The sequence below is a fragment of the Triticum aestivum genome, chromosome 2B (assembly GCF_018294505.1).
Source record: "Triticum aestivum cultivar Chinese Spring chromosome 2B, IWGSC CS RefSeq v2.1, whole genome shotgun sequence".
NCBI classification, from domain to species: Eukaryota; Viridiplantae; Streptophyta; class Magnoliopsida; order Poales; family Poaceae; genus Triticum; species Triticum aestivum.
In genome coordinates this window covers 488,550,166-488,577,770 of record NC_057798.1, presented here as the reverse complement: position 1 = coordinate 488,577,770, position 27,605 = coordinate 488,550,166, and the positions used below count along the sequence as shown (strand labels likewise).

General features: G+C 46.3%; 2 protein-coding genes across 2 annotated transcripts; both read right to left on the bottom strand.

The window, feature by feature from the left end:
* Window positions 1-6,121: 6,121 nt before the first annotated feature.
* LOC123045614 (E3 ubiquitin-protein ligase ATL6) lies at window positions 6,122-7,982 on the bottom strand. The gene has a single exon (XM_044468732.1). It carries the CDS (start codon window positions 7,457-7,459, stop codon window positions 6,317-6,319), a length of 1,143 nt encoding a protein of 380 aa, XP_044324667.1. The 5' UTR covers window positions 7,460-7,982; the 3' UTR covers window positions 6,122-6,316.
* Window positions 7,983-8,208: 226 nt separating this feature from the next.
* LOC123045613 (pentatricopeptide repeat-containing protein At5g09450, mitochondrial) lies at window positions 8,209-11,120 on the bottom strand. Its single transcript, XM_044468731.1, has 2 exons — window positions 10,685-11,120; window positions 8,209-9,421 (listed from the first exon to the last, which is right to left on the bottom strand). The coding sequence occupies exons 1-2, from the start codon at window positions 11,036-11,038 to the stop codon at window positions 8,516-8,518; spliced, it is 1,260 nt and encodes a 419-aa protein (XP_044324666.1). The 5' UTR covers window positions 11,039-11,120; the 3' UTR covers window positions 8,209-8,515.
* Between the last annotated feature and the right edge of the window lie 16,485 nt (window positions 11,121-27,605).

Here is a 27,605-nt window from a genome sequence, read left to right as displayed (position 1 = left end):
GCCCCGACCCCTCGCCGGCCATCTCCGGCCTCCTCCCGCCGCGCCTCTCCGGCGAGCTACTCTGGTGTACCTTGATCCACGCGGGCCTGATCCAGATCTGGATAGAGGTTGACCCCGAAATCCTCCAAGTCCTTATTACTGTCACATTTTTAGCCCTGTTCATCGCATCATAACTCCGTGCATACTGCTCCGTTTCATGCGCATGATATATCAAAATGTTCATCAGGATATGCTATTAATTTTGTTCCATTGGGCCATGTTCATTTGAGGTCATCTCGATGCCCAAATCACTGATGCAAGAGTGCTATATAATGTTAGTTTCTGATTCTTAACAGATTGTGGGCATTTGTCATTTTTGCTATATTTATTGTGTGCATCTTATGGGCATGAGCTCTACATGTGTTTTGAACTATGCCATGTCTTCTTTAAAGAGGTGCTTGCCATGTATTTTTGTGATTGATGTGGTGACTAGAACAAGCATGCAAACTAGGCTTCGTGATGTTGCTGATTTTAGTCTCTGTTCTGCTGTTATTTTGATGCCATGTAAACATGCTGCTACAGAGAGATCCATGCATATTTTAAGACACTTCGGTAAGGATGTTTTGAACATATGATTATGCTCTATCCATTAATGCCCCTGTTTGCAATTATGGAGTAGTCTAGCATGTCATTTTCGTGCTCTACTTCTACTATAAAATGTTTCCTGGCAGATTGTTTACATGTTATTCAATTTTGCCAAGGTTGTTGTAGTTGATCCTTGCATGCTATGAACTTGTTCTTGCCATGGTTAGCTTCATAAACATGTATTCTTGCTGATGCTATGCTTATCTTGTCATGCAATGACTTGTGGTGAGTGAATCGAGCTCGCGAATATGCCTTCATAATTCTGTTAATGCCATGCTCTGTTTCCTGAATCTGTTAACGAAACTTGCTATGTTTACATGGGTGCCATCATATCTTCTGATCCTTTTTGGCTCATGCTATTAATCGCAGATTTATGTCATTCTTGTTTTGCTTGCCATTTGTAAACCATACATCCGTTCCCGATGATCTTTATATCGATTTCAACCGAAATCACCTCATATTTCCAGCGGCATGCTTGGTTTGCCAAGTTGATGCCTTGTTCATCCTTTTTCCTTCCGAAGCCCGCATATGCATTACATATCATATCTCGCATATCATGCCATGTATTGCATCATGTTGCTTGTGCATTGCACCATGGTTGATTGTGGTTCCATTGCTTGTGCTCTTGCTTTGGGTAGAGCCGGGAGGCGAGTACGTGAACGAGGAACCTGTTGAGAATGCTTACGAGGATCAAGCCTTCGACAACTCCGAGAACTTTGCAGGCAAAATGACCATACCTTCGATATCACTTCTATCTTTGCTTTGCTAGTTGCTCGCTCTATCGCTATGTTAGCTCTACCTACCACTTGTTTATCATGCCTCCCATTTTTGCCATGTCAAGCCTTTAACCATCCTTTCCTAGCAAACCGTTGTTTGGCTATGTCACCGCTTTTGCTCAGCCCCTCTTATAGCGTTGCTAGTTGCAGGTGAAGAGGAAGTTCGTTCCTTGTTGGAACATGGATATTTCGGGATATCACATTATCTCTTGTTTAATTAATGCACCTATATACTTGGTAAAGGGTGGAAGGCTCGGCCTTATGCCTGGTGTCTTGTTCCACTCTTGTCGCCCTAGTTTTCGTCATACCGGTGTTATGTTCCTTGATTTTGCGTTCCTTACGCGGTTGGGTGATTTATGGGACCCCCTTGACAGTTCGCTTTGAATAAAACTCCTACAGCAAGGCCCAACCTTGGTTTTACCATTTGCCACCTAAGCCTTTTTCCCTTGGGTTTTCGCGAGCCCGAGGGTCATCTTTATTTTAACACCCCCCCCCCCGGGCCAGTGCTCCTTCGAGTGTTGGTCCGAACTAGAGCCACTTGCAGCGCCACCTCGGGGAAACTTGAGGGTTGGTTCTAGTTGTACGTAGTGTTCATCCGATGTGCCCTGAGAACGAGATATGTGCAGCTCCTATCGGGATTTGTCGGCACATCGGGCGGTCTTGCTGGTCTTGTTTTACCTTTGTCGAAATGTCTTGTAAACCGGGATTCCGAGACTGGTCGGGTCTTCCCGGGAGAAGGTATATCCTTCGTTGACTGTGAGAGCTTGTGATGGGCTAAGTTGGGACACCCCTGCAGGGTATATTATCTTTCGAAAGTCGTGCCCGCGGTTATGAGGCAGATGGGAATTTGTTAATGTTCGGTTGTAGAGAACTTGACACTTGACTTCATTAAAATGCATCAACCGCGTGTGTAGCCGTGATGGTCTCTTTTCGGCGGAGTCCGGGAAGTGAACACGGTTTGGGTTATGTATGAACGTAAGTAGTTTCAGGATCACTTCTTGATCACTTCTAGCTTCTCGACCGATGCGTTGCTTCTCTTCTCGCTCTCACTTGCGTATGTTAGCCACCATATATGCTTAGTGCTTGCTGCAGCTCCACCATATTACCCCTTTTCCTACCCATGAGCTTAAATAGTCTTGATCTCGCGGGTGTGAGATTGCTGAGTCCCCGTGGCTCATATATTCTACCAAAACAGTTGCAGGTGCCGAGGATACCAGCGCAACCGAGCTCAAGTGGGAGTTTGATGAGGACCTTGGTCGTTACTACGTTTCTTTTCCAGATGATCAGTAATGGAGCCCAGTCGGGGCGATCGGGGATCTAGCATTTAGGGTTATCTTCTTTTCATTTGGGTTTGACCGTAGCCGGTCTATGAGTGTATTTTGAATGATGTATGAATCTATTTATGTATTGTGTGAAGTGGCGATTGTAAGCCAACTCTCTTTATCCCATTCTTGTTCATTACATGGGATTGTGTGAAGATGACCCTTCTTGAGACAAAACCACCATGCGGTTATGCCTCTAAGTCGTGCTTCGACACGTGGGAGATATAGCTGCATCGTGGGCGTTACAGTACCTGTGTAGCACAACAGCAGAATAGACCTGGCTCTACAAACATGTTCTGCTGTACTAGGGAGGAAACTGCCTATGTTGACCAATGCTAGTCAGAGCGTTGAGGCGAAGGACATTCCTTGGTTTTAAAAACCCTCACGGCTGGAACCCTAGCTGCGGCCAGGACAGGCCAATCTTCTAGCGTCGTCTTCCGGCGGTTCCCTTCCGCTCGCGACCTCGGTCGTCGGTGGTAAGGGGGGTTGTTTTTACTGCCTTGTAGTCTAGGTTTTTAGGCTGCTCATCGTCTTTGCTTCGGCGGCGACGATGACGGCGTTGAATAAAGATTCTTCGGATCCTTCTCTGACGAGACCATCGGTCTTATGGTTGGGGATGGATTTGAAAACTAGTCTGTTCAAGCAAAGATGGCGTGGCAGTGGCGGCATCCTCGTGGTGGACCTGTGTCCTCGGGCTCCGCCGTTGTGACGGTGTTTGCTCCAGCATCAGCGCGGAGCTTGGGAGGTAGTCCAGGAGCGGATGCAAATTGTAGTCTACATCGACGACATCTGGAAGACGAAACATATGCTGGGTTCGTGGTTCATGGATGGCAGGTATTGTTTTCTTCTGCGACATCTTAGTCGCGGTGCGGTGCCAGATCTGGAGTTCGATGGCATGTCCGGGGTGTTGCCCCGGTCTGATTCGTCCAACGATAAGGGCTTCACTTTTGATGAGCCATCTTGAAGATCCGCAAAGTTGCATACCAGCGATGGAGCCGCGTCAAGCTCGGGTGAGGATATGATTCGTCATTCTTTTCTTCGATGGCTCCTGTTGTGGTGCCAGAGGCAGGTGATGGGTGTTGGTGTTAAGCTCAGTGATGTTCTGTTATCTTTTCGGTTTTATCATATCGGTCCTTACGTGACTTGTATTTTAATCTTTATGATATGAACGAGACATGTACTACCATGAAAAAAAAAGCGCCGAGGCGCGCCGCCACGTGCACGGGATGATTCAATTATGTGGAAAAGGGTGTATAGTACCGTTGATGATTAAGACATTTGATTCTTAAGTAGCAGGAGTAACACTGTCCGTCTAATCTAAACGATTTCGACTTGTTGATGCCAAAAGCAAGTCATGCCCCCTGAAAGAAGAACAATACTTATATCAGAGAGGGGAAAGAATCGTCGTACTTTCGCTTAGGGCATGTCCGACGCTGACCAGTAAATTTGTTGGCATCCGTCCACAAACAAGGGACCAGTTTACAGACACAGATATAGAAGCTGGCCATCCAGTGCTGCATGCATACATTTCAACCACTATTTGAACTAAACAGACGTAATGTATGCAAACACGGCGGATTTCATCAAAGTTTCGATAGAAAAAGATTGCAAATCATTCATACTACATAGCATGCACCATGCAGATAGGTCTAGTACAACAATATTTTCAACTGATTTTCAACAAGTTTTTCATGAACGGATCATGTGTCCCACACATAGTGCACCTTCAGCTTCATCCAACGGTGTATTTACCTAAATAGCCGTCCCTCTATCCTGTGGTACATCACGACAACGCATACAGGCTACACAATGTTTAGAGCAACATTGAATGAATATGAATCAATCAACACGTTGAGCAAGAAGAAGCAAAACTTAAGATCTCTTCGGTTGTCACGCGCAATGGCCACCTTGTCTCCAGCATATCAACCGCGCCATAAAACTTGGTGATGTTGGTCTGCAAAACGTATATGGATGAGCTCTCGTGCGTGAAACGAATCATGGACGCGTTGTCAGAAGGGGCACCACTGCTCCTGCCTACGAAATCTGCGGATATGGCCAACCACGCATCACACAACAACCCATCCTCCATGGTCGAGTACCCTGATATCCTTCGCACTCTAAAAAGCGACATGGCATTCGAAAATAAGTTCAATGGCATTTGACCGAACACCTACCGCGCGTGGTGACCGCCATGGACGACGTCAACAGGGACAGAGTATACCTGCCTACGGACGGGTCCTGGGTGGACGACACCGTCATGAAAGGCGAGCGGGTGCGTCGGTGCTGGTTGTGGGGGTCCAGCAAATGCATGTGTGCTGGCGGGAGAGGTACAACAACGACATCGGGGGAGGAGGGTGTGGATGCAAAGTAAGGGAGAAGAAGGGCGGTTGAAAAAAAAATGAGACCGGGATGGGGGTTTTAATGGGTCAGGGGTGTCAAAGTCCTACATGGCCGTTGTCCGGACTCCGGCAAAGCCCTCCCTCCCCTAAGCGTTGGAGATGCCCTTGCACTTGTTTTTTAATTCTTAACGTTGAACAGCTGCTAATTCATTTCGGCAGGAGAAACAAGCACATGCGACAGCTACATAAACGCACCTGGATCTTGGCATGAACTAGCAGACGTACGGATATACGCCCTGTTCTTCACGAGCAATGCATGACGATCTAGTTGCTTCTCGTGTGGTGCGTTTCTGTTGCCAGCTTCGCCTTGCGTCTTCCAAGGCACCGCGCCATGACACACGGCTCCCTCACTCGTCTCGGATAGATGATCGATGCGCTACTGCTAGACACTACTCCTACTATAGCACCGCCACCACGCAGGTCAGGACGCAGCGGTGCCCGTGGTAACCACGCCACGTTCTTATCCGCTCATGTGTATATATTTTTGTATGGCGAAACTTATCCGCTGATTTCTTAAGCACAAGAGCCTCCCCCAGGTTGTTCTACACATGAATGAACCCTCCTTCCAATTCATATAGGAGTACTACTAAATTGACCATGAGGGAGACAGTGGAGTGGAAAAGAAAAGAAAAAGGGAAGATCGACCGACGCCCAATCAAAACAGGAATCTCGCAAAGAACGATGGACAAGCCGGGAATGATTAAAGAGGTATCCATCACCAGCGGCGCAATTGCAATTTGCTCTGCCTTACGCCTCACGCTCGCACCTCGCCAGCCACGAGAATGAGATTTGCAAATGCTCCTCCCACTAACATCGTCTCTTAACCAAAGTTGTATTACTGTACTAAACAAAAATTGATCTCTTGACAAAAGGGAAGGCTGTCATCTCATCTGTAAGCGAAAAGGCGGGTGCACAAGTCCAAAAGTGAACATTCCGATTCTTCTCCCTCGCCAAAGCTTTTTATCGGATGGAGGAATCCGCGGATCGACAAAAAGTTCACTTCGCGAGAGTCAAATGAAACGAGAAAAGTTCAGGCCTCACAAGAGCACACGCAAACAATCCTACTGTAGCTAAAAACACGAAAAATTAAATTTATCCATACCATCAATCAACTAAAAAAAAGGCAAATTACAAGCATTTTCTACAGTCAAGCTCTGCACTGCAGTTCCGGTGGCGGTGTGGACTGCCGACGTCGTCATGGCCGCGCCGCCGCCGGCGAAGCGGCCCCCTTTCTGCTCGACTCGGCGTCGTCCCTTCCCCTCCGGGTGGACCCGTCCCACCCCTTGCGCACCGACCCGTCGCCTCCCCCTCGGGCCCACGACATCGTCCTCGCCAGGAACGCCTGCCACCGCCGCCCGCCGTGGCTGCTGCCGCCGCCTCCTCCGCCCGCGGGCCGGCCTCCGCGCACGCTCCCCTCGGGGCTCGCTCCGGCGAGGTCGATCAGGCTGGTGGCGTGGCGCAGGCGGCGCGACCTGAGCACCTGCTCCCTCACGTGGTGCGGCAGCCGCAGCGTGAACCTCTCGTGGTCGCTCCGCTCGGCGGCGGCCGCCGACGCCGCGAACAGCGAGTGCCCCGTCGAGTGCGATCTCGGCAGCCTCGCCGCCCGCCGCTCGCTGCGCAGCATCTCCAGCTCCATCGCCTCCTCCTTCCTGTCGTCCTCGTCGCTGTCCTCCTCATCCTCCCGCACCGGTATCGCCACGGCGTGCGGCGGGGACGGCGAAGGCGAGGGCTGATGCAGCGCCGCCTGCTCGGGCGACGGGGGCGCCACGGCGGACGGCTGCGGCGGCGGCGGCGGCTTCTCGAGGTTGGCGCGGCACAGCGGGCACGTGATCCGCGCCTCGAGCCAGGGGTCGATGCACTCCGGGTGGAAGGCGTGCGAGCAGTGCGGCAGCAGCCGGAGGTCGTCGGCCTCCTCGAACGCCGTGAGGCACACGGCGCACTCCAGCACGCCCCTGCCGATCTTGTGCTCCTTGATCTCCCTGTACTGCATGATCGGGAACGTGGCCACCAGCGCCGGGTCCAGCCCGCGCTTCCCCCTCCTGGACGCACCGGCCCCGGCCGCGGCGGCGTTGGCCCCCTGCGGCGCGGCGTTCTCGGCGAGGCGGCACTGGTTGATGTAGGCGCAGAAGAAGAGCAGGAAGAAGAAGACGCTGATGGCCACGGTGATGACCGTGGACATGGTGCGCCCGAACGGCGTGGGCCTCGGCGCCGCCGCCGCCGCCCCGGACTGCGGCACCGGCGCCGGCGGCAAAGACTGCGCCATCCCGGCGCCGGCGCCGGCGCCAAGGAGGCAGAGAAGGACGAGGAGGTGTGGACGCACCTCCATCACCGCAACCATAGAATTGGCAGGTGAGGCGGTGGTCTGCTCTACAAGAGAGAGCTCAGCTGGAGCCTGGCGGTGTGGTGTGCTGCTACGTTAGCGGCGGCGGCGGCGCCTAAAATCCCGAGGGAAATTCGCACCTTCCTTTTCTTTCTTTCTTTCTTGGGCAGAAATTTTCTGACGAGTGGACACTTGCCTTTTGCTCTTGTAGTATCACAGGCCCCCCTTCACGTTTCTACATCTAGATTGATCTGCTTTGACTACTGATTTTGCCATCACACTGAATGCGATGCGATTATTAATACTTTTGTCGACCGTAAATGTCATACAATTTGCCATAATTGTAGAATGCAGTATCAATCCAGTTTTTTGGAAAATTGTGGGTGTGGTAGCTGAGGCTTGCCCAATGACGCCAAGAAATCCTTAAACAAGCTCATCTAGATCGTGACTGGTTTTCATATGACATGGACAATCATGTATTGTCTCACCGGTGCATGCTACACCTGGCCAAATGTGTGGAGCATGAGAACAAGATGCTGAAGTGTGACCGATCAGGCGATGTCGCCTACCCTCGTGGAGCAGTTGTACAGATCATATGCCACTCAATTCGTGAGCTCCACAGGATGAACACGGGTGCAATCAGTTACCAACTTCAGCTTTAGCCGTACCTGCGTAGTTGGCACCTGAGGCACGTTCGTTCCTTGCTGAACTTCGTCACACCTTTCCTGTTGAACCGTGGCACGTCACAAGAAAATGTTCGCCGCAGCTTAGCAAAGCTTGCAAAACTGCCAAACTGCTACTAGGAGTACAAAATTGTGACATGGCTCGGCTATGGCAGCGAAGCAACCAATAAAACATACACCGCTGCCACACATGTGGCAGAATCATGCGTGCTCTTAGTTACGCTGGACCTGAAAATATATTTCTTTCGATATTGCGGCGCTTGACCTGACAATATTGTCAGATTGTATTTGCCAAAATAAAGCATAAACTGTTCCGGAGTCCATTATTCTCGTACCATAAGTCCATAACACAGCAGCAGGCAGCTGTTCGCGACAGAGCATAACATGCCACTCAGGAGCACGCGCTAGCCCTGCTCGACAGTATACAGCTCTTCTGCAACATCAGCTCTCTAAAGCTATCCGCCGTGTCCGTGAAGCCGGCAGCCAGAAGGGCATCAAACAGCCTGTTGCAGGCGGAGACGTCAAACTCTGGGAGTTTCGATCGCTGCCACTGGTCGACGACCTCCGCGGCATCCTTCAGCTGCCCGCACATCAGATAGGCAGAGAGCACGCAGACATAGTTCCGACTAGTCATCCTCTGGGCAGTCATCTGCATCGATTTCCATATGTCCTTCACCCTGTCCAGGTTGCCGAGACCGGCGTGCAAGATGACGAGGAGATCGTAGGTTATCCAATCCCTCTGGCTAATCTTCGCCTCGGCTTCTACCAGCGAATTCCCCGAGCTAACAAGCTGGCTGGCATCAACGTAGATACTAGCGAGGTTTCGGTACAGTGTCCACCCTTCGTTGGAGTTCGGATCTTTTGACATCTCCTCGAGAATTCCTCTGAAGACCTCTAGGTCCATGGATGCAACCGACGCGCTGATCCGGAGGTTGTATGTGAATAGATCTGGCGAAACGTTTTGCCTCTTCAATTCCTCGGCAAGAGTTGGAACCTTATCAAGCTCGCCCACAGAAATATACAGGGTCATCATTTCATTGTAGACCAGGACATCAATAGGCAGGTCTGCATCCTTCATTCTCTGAAACAGCCTCTCAGCTTTGTCTATCATCTTTGATCGAGCGTAAGAATGGAGGAATGCAGTATATGCTTCCAGTGATTTGGCTGTAGGTGGAAGCTTCTCAAAAAAATCTTCGGCTGCATTCGCGCCAAAAACTTTTGTAATCAAGTCAATGCGCACCCCATAGTCGTTCTCAGATAAATCAGACTCATGATGTGTCTTCATAAACTCTGCTACCTGCAAAACACAAAGTTAAAGAACTAATGCTCTCGCCCTTTCTTCTTGTTTTTCTTGAATGAGAAATATAGCAGCGAGGGTAAAATTGTTTGATCCTGTTTATAAGCATTTCGTAGGTAATAGAATAAGCAATGCAAAGAGACAGAGAAAGAAGTGACTGTTTGGATATGTGCTTTGAGCTTTAGCCAGGTGAAATTTCAATGCCTAGCTCTTTCATGGACGGACATAACTCTTCTACTAATATGAAGACTCACTACTTAATGAAATCAATGGCTCAGATCTATTATATACTCTTACCTCTCATGTGAAAAGAGGAGGTAAGAGGGACCATGTTAAAACTGCTCAATCTAACATCTCAAGAACAGATATCCATTCGGCACACTGAGTTTGTAAACAAGATAAAGTGCTTGTCATGTAGTTAAATACAAAAAAGATGGATTACCTAAGTCGGCAATAAGATGGCACAGCATGTACATGAGACAAATGTTTATCTGACAATAACTAGCTTTCTAGTATTAAGACCCTAAACTACATGTTACAGCTCCTCATGACTCAGCACTACATTTTTTTTCCGATAAAGGACTCAGCACTACATGAGCTTCCATGTCTCCTTTCCAATCAGCAATGGCAAAACAAGATCACTAAAGCACATAAATGCTACTCCCTCCGATCCAAAGTAAGGTCGCGGTTTTGAACTAAGGTTAGTTCAACCTTAGTTAAAAAATGCGACACTTATTATGGATTGGAGGGAGTATTAGAATGATGCATAGCTTGGAAGGAGACTCTATATAACTGATTGGCTATATTTCTTCTAAGCCAACCAAACTGCATAAAAAATTATGTGCAACTTCACACATTTCTATACCGAAAGTGGCACACAATTTCTGAAATGTGCACCTACCCTATTTCTGCCGGATAAAGGGTCAACATCCAACGTGAAATATGCAACATGGAAATGGAAATTTTGGTCGACTTGGAATTTGGAAATAGGCGATCCCTAATTAAAATTATTAACCAGCAGTACAACTCAGTTAAAAAACCACATCCTTCCTATCCATACAGAAAAATTGGCTACCTGAAGAATTCAACTACAGAAATCAAACATCGGCAACATTTCATCACCATTTCCAAGGAGATACAAACAGATCGTACCACTGCGTTGCATAGACAATAACTTAAATCTGTACCAAATCGCTCGACAAAACCCTTGCTCTAACTACGCAGCGCAATCAGAGGAGATCAGGGATCTGGGAGTGCGCGAACCTCGAGCGCGTGCTTGTAGCGGCGGGCGCGGCTGAGGTCGCGGGCGATGCCGCGGAGCTCCGGCGCGGGGGCGGCGCGGCCCTCGCCGGCCCACTTCTCCAGCGCCTCCGTCGCGCTCCGCTTCGCCAGCCGCAGCCGGAAGATGTGGCTCCTCAAGTCCTCCTCTTCGGCTTCGACGACGACCGCGTCCTCAACGTCTGCCGGGATGGGCGGCGCAGCGGCGGCAGTGGACGGCGTCTCCGCCGTAGAGGCGGTGCAGGAGGAGGAGGATAGTTGGCTAGAGCGGCCGACGATAGAGCGAGGGAGCGCGAGGTGCCGCGAAGCACGAGCGGCTCGGAGCAGAGCCGCCGCCATCTCGTCTGCTCTGCCGCAGCGTTCCGCGCGAGCCAACCTTGACGCCGTAGTAGCAGTGTATAGTTACAAGGTTTTTTTTTTAATTAGGGGTGTGTACAGTTACGAGTGTTGAGGTTTTTTTAGGGTATAACCAAGCTTTATTGGCTAGAGTCCAAATGAAGTGGCATTATAAAGGGATCATGGGTTGGATCATCCAAATGTACCTCCTTGATTAAGAGAATTGAAAAAGTTGGCTAACCTATCGACGTTGTCTTCAAAAGTAAACTTACAATTGAACATTAAAGCCCTATTCTTTAATCTCATCAATGATGGTGTCATAAGCACCATTGGTTCTCTTCTGAATATCATTCACTATCTGCTTCGAGTCCGATGCTATTACGAAGCTATGTAACATCAAATCATACCCAATGAAAGGGCCTCACGACATGCGATAGCCTCCATTGTTGCATCATCATTAATTCCATAAATCACCAATGGAGAACTTCTCATGAAATTTCCGTTGCCATCTATGCTGACGGCTGCTGCAACACCCTTGTTCTGATTCCTTGCAATGCTAGCGTCTACATGGATCTTCAAAAAATATTAGAGGTGGAGCCCTAGGTCGCGTAGTTACTTCATTGTTGGCTGTTGGTGATTTGATGCTCTTGCCCGACATGTATTCTAGCTCCCTTATGAAGCTACAGATAAACTGATGCGTTGAGGCAAGGCTCTGAAAGATCCCCTCGTGAATAGTTTTTCTTCTAGCCCACCATATTCCCAATAATATTATTGATAGTTTCACAAAAGTTGTATGCTATTGCACGGTCGTCGCTATTGTGGGGCCAGAAATGTGCAGTTCCTGCAATCTGTTGTCGGGCGGCCCAAACAACGTGCGACGTTAGAGCAACTTTAACCATAACCCCAGTTCAAAAAACAAAAACAAGAAACATTGTGTAAAAGAACATAACCTCATATTCCTCACTAAACACCATAGCTCCCAAATCCTCTCCGTCTCTTCCCTTTTTTCATAAAAAAACTAATTGAACAATGGTGGGCGGTGACAGGCGACGACCGTTGGCGATGGCCAACGGTAGACGACAAACAATTGAAGGCAATGCACGATGAAGCTTGATGTCAACGGTGATGGACAGTAAAAATCGGGTAGTCAACGGTGGCGGGAAGTGGTCAGAGAAGGGATTTTTAGGGGTATATTCAACAAGGGATGGGAAGCCCGTATTTTTTTTCAAAACCGATAGAAGCCCATATTTGCTCGCCACACATTTAGAGGGTAATAGGGTGGGATGGCGTCGGTGTCAAAACCAGCAGGCCTCCGGTAGGGGGCCGAGCTGTGAGATCGGATCGTTGGGTAACAAGAGACAAGGGACACAATATTTTTACTCAGGTTCGGACCCTCTTTGAGGAGGTAAAACCCTACCTCCTACTCTTGCTTATATTATGGGTGTATCAAAGTACAGAGTTGATCTACCTCGAGATCGTAAGTTGTGAACTAAACCCTAGGGGTAATGATGGTGATGATGAATATGTCTCTACGGACTAAACCCTCCGGCTTATATAGGCACGAGGGGTATCTAGGGTTACACATGGTCGATTGCTATCTAGGGGTTACATGCCGAATCTAACAGATATACTTGGAGTACACACCAAGTCCTCGGTGAAGTCTAATATGCAACGGGCTGTCAGTCCCGCCCATGGACTAGACCAGCTAGGCCGGGACCCCCTAGTCCAGGACACCATCAGTAGCCCCCGAACTTGTCTTCAAAGCCAAGGATGGTAATCTTCTTTGGATAATGTCTTCGGATGGATAGTCTTCGGCTTAGCAGGCAAGTTCCTCTCAACGCCCCAGGCTAATTAAGCATCCACACAAAGCTTGTAGATCCCCAATCGACTGATATCACCCTCCCAACAGGGTATAAGGCCAACCAACCCTATGCCACCGAAGCGCATCTTCAATGTTCGAAGTGTGTGGATTGCTTAATCTCGAAGACTAGAAGCGCAAGTGTGTTCGACAGTCAATTACTGACGGTTCTTCCGAAGCGTCATGGCTCACGAATCATATACATTAGTTATTGCTTATTCGAATCACTGTTTGAGGTAACCCTCTTATTGGCACGTCTTATCAAAACAGAGATCGTGCCCACATTTTAGGGGATATCATTAATCAATAAGTTCACCCAATGTGGCCATAATGACATGATCAGCAGAAACGTGGCGATTTTTGCAGCACAGCGGAGGGGGTGTTTTGACTTTTTTACTGACTTATAAAGGGTAGGGTGACAAATCCTTTTCCCCACGCTCTCATTCCGCTCCAGCGCCCAAATCTCCAAGCTCATGCATCCTCAATCTCACTTCCAAGCCCAAAGCCATCTTCTGCTTCTACATCTCGTGCCATGGCTGATGCGGATGTGAAGGCGGGGTGGGTGGCCTCTAAGGTCACCGGCGCCACCATCAGTGAGCTTCGGGCGGCGGGATACATCCCAGGTGACGTCGCCTACATGGCTCCCATGCCCGGCCAATGTGCCCCTACTCCCAATCCTGGGGAGCGGGTCGTCTTCATCCCCCGCCTTGTCCGAGGTCTGAGGTTCCCCCTACACCCTTTCATCCAGGGGATTCTTCTCTTCTATGGGCTAGACTTCCACAATCTAGCCCCAAATTCCATTATGCACCTCACCACATTCAGCATCGTTAGTGAGGCATTCCTGTGCGGATGGAACCGCACTTCGGCCTGTGGCTGAAGACCTTTTGCATTAAGCCGAAGAGCAGTGACACCGAGTTTGCCGAATGCGGGGGTGCCATGATCAGCAAGCTCCAGAAGTCGGAATGGCTGGATGGCACTTCCATTGAAATTGTGAAGATATGGTAGCCGCGAGTGGTTCTATATCACCGAGCCTCTTGCCACGGGCCAGGTCGCAACCCTCGCCTTCATAGGTACGCCCCCGAGGAAGTTGGTGTCCTGGCAGAAATAGGGCATGGAGTGGGGCAATACGGATGAGGTCTTATCTCTCTAGGAGAGGATCCAAGTCCACAAAAAGAAAATAAAGCTAGTGGATGTGGTGAACGTCATGATGCATCGCTATATCCTCCCACTCCAGTTTCAGGCTAGCCCCATATGGCTCTACAAGACCGAAGATGTACCAACATTGCGAAACTTCTTCCGCATCAACATAGATGACATGTGGACGACTCTCTTCAAGCCGTCCTAGAATGAATTCCCTGCAGATGGGATGGATTGCGGCTACGCTGCTTCATGCAGCTCATTTGAGGTAACAATTGTTGTGCATGTTTCTTAATGACTTTATGCTTTGTATTTGTCTGAATCATCCCCTTGCTTCTAGAAATGGGCGTCCAAGGCGGCGCTTATTAGGTGCTCGGCGCCGCTGCCCGAGGACAATAGGACCCCCGAGCTCCAGGCCCTTTTGGCTGTGGTGCCCCCAAAGGCCCCGGCCAACAAGGCGAAGAAGGAGCCGAAGAAGAGGAAGGTAGGTCTCCAAATATGAGACCCCCGGGGAAATTCAAACTCTTTTCTCGAACAAGGAGGAAAGAGAAGGAGAAGGAGAGGAAGGGGAGGAAGGTGTCTCCTCCCCAAAGATAAAGAGAGCGGCGTTCGAAGAAGCCGCGGGGGCCAATGTCACCTGAACTCAAAGATGCGTCGTGAAGGCCGCCAACGTCCAGCCCTGCAAGGACCCTGCTACGGCCGAGGTCATCTTCTCCGAATCATAGGACGACCTCACTAAGCCAAGCATGCAGAGACCGCTACCGAGGAGGTATGTCCTTCATACAATTTGTTTCTATGCACGTCTTATGCGTGCTAGTTCCTCCTACCCACAAGTCTAATTAGCCATTCATCTTTCACAACCCGCATCATTCCTGAATCAGCGACAAGGATTCGTCAAGCGGGCTTCCTCCACCTAGTGCGTCCGAGAAGCGTCGCCCTTCCCCTCCTGCCCATGATGGGTTAGGGAAGGCAACTTCTCAGCAAGCCCCGCCCATGCTCACCACGGGGGATAGCACCAATGTCTCTATGGCTTTGGTGGAGACCTCGGCCTTTGAGGACCCACTTGGGAAGGGCCCTTCCATCGGGAAGGGGAAAATCTGGGGCGGCCGACGTCTTCGGCCCCCGTCGATCTATTGGAGATATGCCCTAGAGGCAATCATGTATGATGATATTTCCTATGTGTTTATGAATAAAGATATTCCTTGGACATTATCAATGATGTATATCAACAAGTACGTGACTTTTTTATGGGACTATGCATTGTATGATTACAGTCCTAAAAGGTCCCTAGTCGAAAGGGTTGTGTGGACGCGCAGCCGACTAGACTAGCATATGACACGGTCGATGGCTTGGTCTCACTAGCCATGGAGCATTGGATGCTAACCGGATAATATGGACTCAGAAGGATCTTGTCGGATGATGTCTACTACGTGACCTTCTTCTTGTAGACTCGTGTTGGGCCTCCAAGCGCAGAGTTTTGTAGGACAGTAGCAAATTTCCCTCAAGTGGATGACCTAAGGTTTATCAATCCGTGGGAGGCATAGGATGAAGATGGTCTCTCTCAAGCAACCCTGCAACCAAATAAAAAAGAGTTTCTTGTGTCCCCAACACACCCAATACAATGGTAAATTGTATAGGTGCACTAGTTCGGCGAAGAGATGGTGATACAAGCATAATATGGATGGTAGATATAGGTTTTTGTAATCTTAAAATATAAAAACAGCAAGGTAGCAAGTAACAGAAGTGAGTGAAAATGGTATTGCAATGCTTGGACACAAGGCCTAGGGTTCATACTTCCACTAGTGCAATTTCTCTCAACAATGATAACATAATTAGATCATATGGCAATCCCTCAACGTGCGACAAAGAGTCACTCCAAAGTTCCTATCGCGGAGAACATAAGACAAAATTGCTTGTAGGGTACGAAACCACCTCAAAGTTATTCTTTTCGATCAATCCATTGAGTTATTCCTATAAGTGTCACAAACAACCCTAGAGTTCGTAGTAAAATAACACCATATGACACACATCAATCAACCCTAATGTCACCTAGATACTCCAATGTCACCACAAGTATCTGTGGGTCAATTATACGATATGCATCAAACAACTTCAGATTCATAATATTCAATCCAACACAAAGAACTTCATGAGCATCCCGAGATTTCCACCGGAGAAACGAATATGAAAACGTGCATCAACCCCTATGCATAGATTACCCCAATGTCACCATGGGAATCCGCAAGTTGATAACCAAAACATACATCAAGTGGATCAATAGAACATCCCATTGTCACCACGGATATCCCATCGCAAGACATACATCAAGTGCTCTCACATCCAAAGATTCAATCTAACATAACAAAACCTCAAAGTAAAAGACTCAATTTATCACAAGGTAGAGAGGGAGAAACATCATATGATCCAACTATAATAGCAAAGCTCGTGGTACATCAAGATCGTGCTAAATCAAGAACACGAGAGAGAGAGAGAGAGAGAGAGAGATAGAGAGATCAAACACATAGCTACTGGTACATACCCTCAGCTCCGATGGTGAACTACTCCCTCCTCGTCATGGAGAGCATCGGGATGATGAAGATGGCCACCGGTGATGATTCCCCCCTCCGGAAGGGTGCCAGAATAGGGTATCGATTTGTTTTTGGTGGCTACAGAGGCTTGCAGCGGTGGAACTCCCGATCTAGGTTTATTTCTAGGGGTTTTGGTATTTATAGGAATTATTGGCATCGGGGACAAGTCAGGGGGGTCTGCGAGGTGACCACAAGGGTGGGGCACGCCCAGGGGGTAGGTGTGCCCCTGTCCTTGTGGTGGCCTCAGGACTCTTATGGCCCATCTTCGATGCTCCGTGGGCTTCTTCTAGTCCATAAAAAATCACCATAAAGTTTCAGGTCATTTGGACTTCGTTTGGTATTCCTTTTCTGTAAAACTCAAAAATAAGGAAAAAACAGAAACTAGCATTGGGCTCTAGGTTAATAGGTTAGTCCCAAATATCATATAAGGTAGCATATAAATGCATATAAAACATTCAAGATGGACAATATGATAGCATGGAACAATCAAAAACTTTCATGTAGATCACTGAATATTATAAGTTTGATTCCTTGCAATAGTTTTGTAATATAAAGATGGTGATATGTGGGAGGTACTGGTTAATGATTGTGGTTTAGTAAGAATATTCGTGTTAAGGTTTGTGATTCCTGAAGCATGCATGTATAGTCTCTCGTTATGGTATGAAGTTGGAGCATGATTTATTATTGATTGTCTTCCTTATGAGTGGCGTCGGTGGCGAGCGATGGTCTTTCCCTACCAATCTATCCCCCTAGGGGCATGCATAGTAGTACTTTGCTTCGTGGGCTAATAAACTTTTGCAATAAGTATATGAGTTCTTTATGACTAATGTGAGTCCATGGATTATACGCACTCTCACCTTTTCGCAATTTGCTAGCCTCTTGGGTACCGTTCATTGCCCTTTCTCACCTTGAGATGTGGTGCAAACTTCGCTGGTGCATCCAAAACCCATGATATGATACGCTCTATCACACATAAGCCTCCTTATATCTTCCTCAAAACAGCCGCCACACTGATACGTCCATTTTGCATCATGTTTACCTACTTTTATTTATGTTGTTTTTATTGCATAATAATGCCTTTTGGAGTAATTCTAATGTATTTTCTCCCATAATATGCAAGGTACATACAAAGGGGGAGAATTCTGGCAGCTGGAAATCTGGACCTGAAAAAGCTACGTCAGGCTACCTATTCTGCACAACTCCAAATGAGCTGAAACTTTACGAGGAATTTTTATGGAGTAAATAAGAATTTTTAGAGTTAATAAGTACCATAGGAGGCCCACCAGGTGGGCACAACCCACCTAGGCGCGCCAGGGAGCCCAGGCGCGCCCTGGTGGGTTGTGCTCACCCAGGCCCACCTTCGGTGCCCCTCTTCTAGTATATAAGTCATTTTGACCTAGAAAAATAAGGAGGTGACTTTTGGGACGAAGCACCGCCGTCTCGAGGCGGAACCTGGGCAAGAGCACTTTTGCCCTCCGGTGGAGCGATTCCGCCGGGGGAACTTCCCTCCCGGAGGGAGAAATCATCGTCATCACCGTCACCAACAACTCTCCCATCTTGGGGAGGGCTATCTTCATCAACATCTTCAACAACACCATCTCATCTCAAACCCTAGTTCATCTCTTGTGTTCAATCTTTGTACCGAAACTATAGATTGACGCTTTTTCGTGACTAGTAGTGTTGATTACATCTTGTAGTTGATTACTATATGGTTTGTTTGGTGGAAGATTATATGTTCAGATCCATTATGCTATTTAATACCCCTCTGATCTTGAGAATGATTATCATTTGTGAGTAGTTACTTTTGCTCTTGAGGTCACGGGAGAAATCATGTTGCAAGTAATCATGTGAACTTGATATGTGTTCGAAATTTCGATGATATGTATGTTGTGATTCCCTTAGTGGTGTCATATGAACGTCGACTACATGACACTTCACCATATTTGGGCATAAGGGAATGCATTGGGGAGTAGTTATTAGAGATGGATTGCGAGAGTGACAGAAGCTTAAACCCTAGTTTGTGCACTATTTCGTAAGGCACCGATTGGATCCAAAAGTTTAATGCTATGGTTAGAATTTATTCTTAATACTTTTCTCGTAGTTGCGGATGCTTGTGAGGGGGTTAATCATAAGTAGGAGGTTTGTTCAAGTAAGAACACCACCTAAGCACCGGTCCACCCACATACCAAATTATCAAAGTAGCGAACACGAATTAAGCCAACATGATGGAAGTGACTAGATGAAATTCCAATGTACCCTCAAGAACACTTTGCTTATCATAAGAGACCATTTTGGCCTATCCTTTGCGTCAAAAGGATTGGGATACCTTGCTGCATTTTTGTTACTACTATTGTTGCTTGTTACAAATTATCTTGCTATCAAACTACTATGCTGCTTACAATTTTAGCACTTGCAGGCATTACCTTGCTGAAAACCACTTGTCATTTACTTATACTCCTCATTGGGTTTGACACTCTTACTTATCGAAAAGGCTACAATTGACCCATATATTAGTGGGTCATCACATACCTACCTATTATGGCATTTTCATAGCCATTCTGAGATATATTGCCATGCAACTTCCACCGTTCCGTTTTTATGACAAACACCATCATTCTCACATTGCTTTCCACGATCATATAGTTGACATAGTATTTGTGGCCCAGCCACCATTCATCATTTTATATACATGTTACGCTAGATCATTGCACATCCTGGTACACTACCAGAGGCATTCATATAAAGTCATATTTTGTTACACTACCATAGGCATTCACTGCTAGATCATCATTATTCATAATTAGAGCATTGTCCAAAGTGAGGATACTAAAAGAGGGGGAAAAGAAGCCAAAAGGATCCTAAGAAGAAAAAAGAGAAAAGAAGAAAAAAAGATAAAAGGAAAAAAGGAAAAAAGAGGGGGAATGAGAGAAAAATAGAGAAGGGGCAATGTTACTATACTTTCCCCACTTGTGCTTCAAAGTAGCACCAAGTTTTTCATATAAAGAGTCTCCTATGCTTTCACATTCATATAACTAGTGAGAATTTTTCATTATTGAACTTGGCTTGTATATTCCAATGATGAGCTTCCTCAAATGCCCGAGGTCTTCATGAGCAAGAAAGTTGGATGCACACCCACTTAGTTTTCTTTTTTTGAGCTTTCGTACACTTATAGCTCTTAGTGCATCTGTTGCATAGCAATCCATACTCCTTGCATTGACATCAATTGATGGGCATCTCCATAGCCCGTTGATTAGCCTTGTCAATGTGATACTTATTCCTTTTTTGTCTTCTCCATAATATCTCTAGCACCGTACTCTATTCTTGGCTTGCGCTCATGTATTGCGTGGGGGTTGAAAAAGCTGAAGTGCGTTAAAAAATATGAACCAATTGCTAGGCTTCTCATCGGGGTTGTGCATGATAAATACTTTGTGTTAAAAAGATGGAGCATGACAAGGCTATCTGATTTTGTAGGGATAGAGTTCTTTAGCATTGATAGTTTGAAAGGCATGATTGTTTCTTGGGAAGCCTGAGTATTTGTGTCTTTATGTCAAATTGTAGACTATTGCTTTGAACCATTCTGATCTTAATATTCATGCCACAAAGAGAGAGATTACATGATGAATATGGTAGGTAGCATTCAACATCAAAAAATCTGTTTTTATCATTTACCTACTCGAGAATGAGCAGGAATTAAGCTTGGGGATGCTGATATGTCTCCAACGTATCTATATTTTTTTATTGTTCCATGCTATTATAGTATCAATCTTGGATGTTTATTATGCAATTACATATCATTTTTGGGGACTAGCCTATTAACCTAGTGCCCAGTGCCAGCTGCTATTTTTTGGCTTTTCAGGAAATCAATATCAACTAGAGTGCAAACAAAGAAAAAACTTTAGATTAATTTTTTCTGGACTATAAGAGACCCTAGAAGGTTTGGGAGACGACTTGACGAGCCACGAGGGAGCGACAAGCTCGGGAGGCACCCCCTAGGCTTGTGGGCCCCTTGTGGCACCTCTTGGCCTAATTCCGCTTCTATAAATTCTGAAATATTCCCCATACATCAGAGAGCCACCCGAGATACTTTTATGCCACCGCAAGTTTCTGTTCTTGTGAGATCCCATCTGGAGGCCTTTTCCGGCACTCCGCCGGAGGGGGAATCGACCACGGAGGGGCTCTACATCAACCTTGCTGCCCTTCTGATGATGTGTGAGTATTTTACCATAGACCTATGGGTCCATAGCTAGTTTCTAGATGGCTTCTTCTCTCTTTGTGATCTCAATACAATGTTCTCGTCGATGTTCTTGGAGATCTATTCGATGTAATCCTTTTTTTTGCGGTGTGTTTGTTGGGATCCGACGAATTATGGGTTTATGATCAGATTATCCATGAATACTATTTAAGTCTTCTTTGAAATATTTTATGCATGATTATTATAGCTTTGTATTTCTCTCTGATCTATTGATTTGGTTTAGCCAACTAGATTGATTTATCTTGCAATGCGAGAGGTGCTTTGTGATGGGTTCAATCTTGCGGTGATCTATATCCCAGTGACAAAAGGGGACAAGACACATATTTGTATTGTTGCCATTAAGGGTAAAATGATGAGGTTTATTCATATTGATTGTGTTTAATTTGTCTACATCATGTCATATTGCTTAAGGCGTTACTCTGTTCTTTATGAACTTAATATTCTAGATGCCGGCAGGAGTCGGTCTACTTATCTCGGACATGACGCCTATATACATGATCGTTGCCTTAGATATCATCATGCTTATTCACTTTTCTATCAATTGCCCAACAGTAATTTGTTTACCCACCGTATGTTATTTTCAAGAGATAAGCCTCTAGTAAAAACTATGGCCACTGGGTCTATGATATATCTCCGACCTATCTATAATTTTTTTATTGTTCCATGTTGTTATATTATCAATCTTGGATGTTTTATAATCATTTTATAGCAACTTTGATGTGGACCAGATCATGACCAAGGCATCCAAGAGTGAGGTTAATGCTAGCACAAATGCTGAACCATTAGAGCATCCAAAGGAAGACAAGGGCAAAACCATTATCTTAGTTGGGAAGCTTCCGGTGCCTATTTTGGGAGAAATGACACATCAGATTTCCAGCAGCAACTTCCCACCTAAACCTAATTAATTCTGGAAGTCTCTAGCACATTATAGAGGCTGGAAAAGATGGTCTTAGAAGTCAGCTTTCATTCAAAAAAAAAACGGTGCATCATTTGACATCTTGAGTCAAAAGTTGTGCAAGTTTCCATGTAAGCTGTCCAGGAATTTATTACAGCGCGAGGCTCAACAAGTTTGCTCCTGCTACATCTTGGGGCTCACGAATTTACCCTTCTTTTTGAGTCGTTTTCACACCTAACTAGTGGGTGCTTCTAGTATAAATACTCCCCAGATGTTCCATGTGAGGGGGGATGAGATTTCTGAGTTTATGATTGTAGACAGCCGGTGAGGTTGTGTTGTGCTGTGAGCACTAGTATCTTTGAGTGTTAGCTCGTGTGTGTGGATTGGAGGGTCTTTCCTCAATTCATATAGGATCCTTGTGGTTCCCTCTTGTGATTCTTCATAGGTTCGCAAGCTTCATGGTTTGGGTTGCATCCTTGTAAACCAAGCTAGTTATCCACTGCAATTTATCTGAGAGTGTTTCCTCTTGTTCTTGCCACTTGAGAGAAACAAAGTGTGTTGAAACAAGTATCGAGTGAGTTTGTTGCTGCTATTTGTGAGTTCTTTGGCACCGTGAAAGATCGTTTCCGAGCCGTCCCATATCATCTTGGCATCAGAGCTTTAGGTTGTTCGCGGTGCTATTTTCTCTCTTGCTGATTTTGTTCTTGAGAAGCTTCCATGGGTTCAAGGAGATCCAGCAGTGTTGATGGTGTGCATGGAGGTAGGCACCTCGTGGAGGAGGAGCTGCCACTTCCTGTGTATGATCCAAGCTTGCAGCCCGCCTATGTGTTGGCATTGGAGGATACACGAGAGTATGTGTTGAACAAGGTGGAGAGGCGCATATCGGCCGTGGAGACCAACCTTGGCCGGAGAATCGACTCCCTCACCAAGGAACTCCGTCGAGATAGGCTTGCTGCACGGGGTCGACATTGACAAATCCCCGAACAGCTGGGCCAACGCCACCTTGAGGGGGAGCATGGAGAGCACAACCACGTCTACTCGGGTGATGCTCATAGCTACTACGCCGCACCACCTCGGCGTGCTCGCTACGACCAGCGAGGTGCTACTTGGGCGCCACCATCGCCACCACGAGATGGGCTTGCTGCACGGGGTCGACATCGACAACTCCCCATACAGCAGGACCACCATGGAGAGCATTGGAGCGGCCACTCCGATGATGCTCGAAACTACTACGAGCCTCGACCACGACGTGTTCATCATGATCGTCGCGGAGAAGGCCAAGAAGGCTTTGCCGTGGGAGGAAGAGGTCATGGGCGTGCTCATCGTGACCATGAAGATGATGGGATTGGTAAATTCAAACTTACCATACCATCATTCAATGGGAAAACCGAGCCCGATGATTATTTGGAGTGGGAGATGCGTGTGGATCAGATTTTTGACAGCCACCGCTATACGGAGGAGAAGAAGGTACGATATGCATCCATTGAGTTTACTGGATATGCTTTGATTTGGTGGAACCAATTGTGTCGTGCTGGAGGTCGTCCGGAGACATGAGTGCAAATGAAAAATATGTTGCGGAGATGGTTTGTTCCTGAACATTTCACAAGAACCTTGTACAATCGACTCCAACGGTTGTGCCAAGGTAATTCTAGTGTTGATGGGTACTATAAAGAGATGGAGATTTTGATGATTAGGATAGCGGTGAATGAGCCAGAGGAGACCACAATGTCAATATTCTTTCATGGACCAAATGAAGATGTGCAAGAAAGGATAGAGATGGTTACATATCAAGATTTGCAAGAACTTGTGCATCAAGCTATTCGTGTAGAGCAGCAGCTGAAGCGTCGCCAAAATTGCAGCCAAACCTATACATCAAGAACTTGGAGAGGTTCAGCTCAGCGAGAAGTAGACGGAAGTGTCGCTGCAGATTTTCGCTCACACAACAAGATGACTACAAAAGAAGCTAATGCATCAAAGGTTGAATCTTCCAATACTCCTGCCACTCGCATTAGTAATATTCAGTGTCATACATGCAAGGGTAGAGGTCACTTCAAGAAGGATTGTCCTAATCTGAAGAAGGTTTTACTCACAAATGATGGATATGTCACCGATGACTCAAGTGACAAATCTGAATCTGAGAAGAAAGATGCAAATTATTGTACTTTTGAGACCGGAGCACCTCTGAGTTCACATGGAGGAGATGGTGTTAATCTCATGGTTCGCAAAGTGGCTCATGATGATGCTCCTATTGTTGAGAAGGGCCAGCGACAAAATGTGTCCCAATCCATTTGCAAGATCAAGGACAAAAACTGCAAGGTGGTCATCGATGGAGGCAGCTACAACAACATCATTAGTAGTGATCTTGTGCATGCTCTTGGGATATCAACATGGAGGCAGCCCCAGCCATATTATGTGAAGTGGCTGAATGGTGTTGGTAAGCTGAAGATTACGCATTGTGCTAGGGTGCAATTTTCAGTGGGAAGTTATGTGGACAAAGTGGTATGTGATGTGGTGCCAATGCAAGCTTGTCATCTTCTTTTGGGAAGACCATGGCAGTTTGATCATGATGCTACTCACCATGGTTGGTCTAACAAGTATTCTTTCATGCATCAAGGAGTGAACCATGTCTTGGAACCTATGGTGGATCAAGTACTCAAGGTTGAGCAATTCCCACAAGTGAAGAAGCCCAAAAAGAATACCTCAAAACCGAGGACGGTTTTGTTTGAAGGAAGGGAGGATGATGTGGACCAGATCATGACCAAGGCATCCAAGAGTGAGGTTAATGCTAGCACAAATGCTGAACCATTAGAGCATCCAAAGGAAGACAAGGGCAAAACCATTATCTTAGTTGGGAAGCTTCCGGTGCCTATTTTGGGAGAAATGACACATCAGATTTCCAGCAGCAACTTCCCACCTAAACCTAATTAATTCTGGAAGTCTCTAGCATATTATAGAGGCTGGAAAAGATGGTCTTCGAAGTCAGCTTTCATTCAAAAAAAACGGTGCATCATTTGAGATCTTGAGTCAAAAGTTGTGCAAGTTTCCATGCAAGCTGTCCAGGAATTTATTACAGCGCGAGGCTCAACAAGTTTGCTCCTGCTACAACTTGGGGCTCACGAATTTACCCTTCTTTTTGAGTTGTTTTCACACCTAACTAGTGGGTGCTTCTAGTATAAATACTCCCCAGCTGTTCCATGTGAGGGGGGATGGGATTTCTGAGTTTATGATTGTAGACAACCGGTGAGGTTATGTTGTGCTGTGAGCACTAGTATCTTTGAGTGTTAGCTCGTGTGTGTGGATTGGAGGGTCTGTCCTCAATTCATATAGGATCCTTGTGGTTCCCTCTTGTGATTCTTCATAGGTTCGCAAGCTTCATGGTTTGGGTTGCATCCTTGTTAAACCAAGCTAGTTATCTGCTGCAATTTATCTGAGAGTGTTTCCTCTTGTTCTTGCCACTTGAGAGAAACAAAGTGTGTTGAAACAAGTATCGAGTGAGTTTGTTGCTGCTCTTTGTGAGTTCTTTGGCACCGTGAAAGATCGTTTCCGAGCCGTCCCGTATCAAACTTTATATCATTTTTTGGGACTAACCTATTGACATAGTGCCCAGTGCTAGTTGCTATTTTTTGCTTTTTTTTACTTCGAAGAATATCAATACCAAACGAAGTCCAAATGCCACGAAACTTTTTGGAGATTTTTTTTCTGGACAGAAGACACCTTGGGAGCCAAGGAAGTGCACGAGGGGAGGCCCATGGGGTCCACTAGGCACCAAGGCGTGCCCTGGTGGGTAGTGGGGCCCACAGGAGAGTTCTCCACTGACTATCAGCTCTATAAATACCCTAAAATCCCTAAAATCCTAGGGGAGTCGAGAGATCAGAGTTTCCACCGCCGCAAGTTCCAAAACCACGAGATCCAATCTAGAGGCCTTTTCCGGCACCTTGCCGGAGGGGTCAACGATCACGGAGGGGTTCTTCATCATCACCCTTGCCCCTCCGATGATACGTGAGTAGTTTACCATAGACCTACAGGTTTGTAGGCAGTAGCTAGATGGCTTCTTCTCTCCTTTTGATCTTCAATACAATGTTCTCCTCGATGTTCTTGGATATCTATTGATGTAACTCTTTTTTGCGGTGTGCTTGTTGGGATCCGATGAATTGCGAGTTTATGATCAGATCTATCTATGAATATTATTTGAGTCTTTGTTTAACTCTCTTATGCGTGATTGTTATATCCTTGTATTTCTTCTCCGAAACTTTGGTTTGGCTTGGCCAACTAGATTGATTTTTCTTGCTATGGGAAGAGGTGGTTTGTGATGGGTTTGATCTTGCGGTGCTCAATCTCAGTGACAAAAGGATACATGACACGCATGTATCATTGCCATTAAGGATAAAAAGATGGGGTCTATTCCTACATGAATAGATCTTTTCTACATCATGTCATCATTCTTATTGCATTACTCTATTTTTCCATGAACTTAATACACTAGATGCATGTTGGATAGTGGTCGATGTGTGGAGTAATAGTAGTAGATGCAGGCAGGAGTCGGTCTACTAATATTGGACGTGATGCCTATATACATGATCATTGCCTTGGATATTGTCATAATTATTTTCTCTTCTATCAATTGCCCAATAGTAATCTGTTTACCACTGTAATCTATTTTCTCGAGAGAGCCTCTAGTGAAATCTACGACCCCCGGATCTATTTCCTATCATATTGTTTTCAGATCTATTAGTCCAAAAATCCAAAAATATCTTGCTGCACTTTTTCTTTATTTATTTTATTTTCTGTTTTTGCTAGGTCTATTTATCCAATTTTGTACAATTTAATCTATCTCAATACCGAGGAGGGATTGACAACCCCTCTTACGCGTTGGGTTTCGAGTTTTTCTTATTTGTGTGAAGGTACTGCTTACATAGTTTGGGTGGATCCTCCTACTGGATTGATACCTTGGTTTCATAACTGAGGGAAATACTTACCATTGATGTGCTGCATCATCCTCTCCTCTTCGGGGAAATACCAGCGCAGATACAAGCAACCAGGAAGAATTTCTGGCGCCGTTGCCGGGGAGGATCAAGTCCAGATCTATCAGGTGCCCAATCACAAACCTCATCTCCTTGCAATTTACTTTATTTTCCATTTGCCTCTCATTTTCATCTCCCTCACTTGTAAAATGTTTTTAGAAAAACACAAAAATATTTGCCTTTTTATTCACCTTCTCTTTGTTTGCCTTTTCTCGTTCGATCTTTTGTTTTCTAGTTGTCATCATGAGTGATTTTGGTATGGCAGAAACAGATGATGGCAGAACTCCTAAAATTAGACGTTCTGGTAATCTGGATGCTAAAACTTTTGTTTTGGGACAAGGGAAAGTTATAGGAAAGGGTACCATCAAAGAATTCTTTAATTGTGTTGGAACTTTGACTTGTGATGATTATAAGGGCATATTTATCCCTTAGTAGTTTTGGTGATTGATGACAATGCTTTTGCAGACTAATCATGTGCATGGAGCATTTCAGATATATCATGTCTAAACACAAGACGATTTGGTGCCCCTCGAAGACTATTGAAGACGGTGTTTCTCTACATTTCTTTTTGGTGGATTTGAGTCGTAGGAAAGCCGTACTATTAAGAGGGGGTCCGCGTTGGAAAGGTTTGGGTGGAATCTCACGTACACGTCTGTCCCTTTTTGCACCACCTTTCCTTTGGATCTTTGGAGCATCCTCTGTTTTTTCGTGTATCAGCAAAATGAAGGACTCCTAATTTGGCTGGACTGAGGCAGGCAGTAGTACTGCTTTCCAGAGCAGTACTATCGCAGGCCCTTGCGGTAGTACCATGCTCCTGTA

Excerpts from the sequence above, each read along its gene's own strand:
- LOC123045613 (XM_044468731.1), bottom strand. The coding sequence starts at position 11,038 with ATGGCGGCGGCTCTGCTCCGAGCCGCTCGTGCTTCGCGGCACCTCGCG. Across the intron at positions 9,422-10,684 it reads GCTACAAGCACGCGCTCGAG|GTAGCAGAGTTTATGAAGAC; the intron begins GTTCGCGCACTC and ends TGTGTTTTGCAG.
- LOC123045614 (XM_044468732.1), bottom strand. The coding sequence starts at position 7,459 with ATGGTTGCGGTGATGGAGGTGCGTCCACACCTCCTCGTCCTTCTCTGC.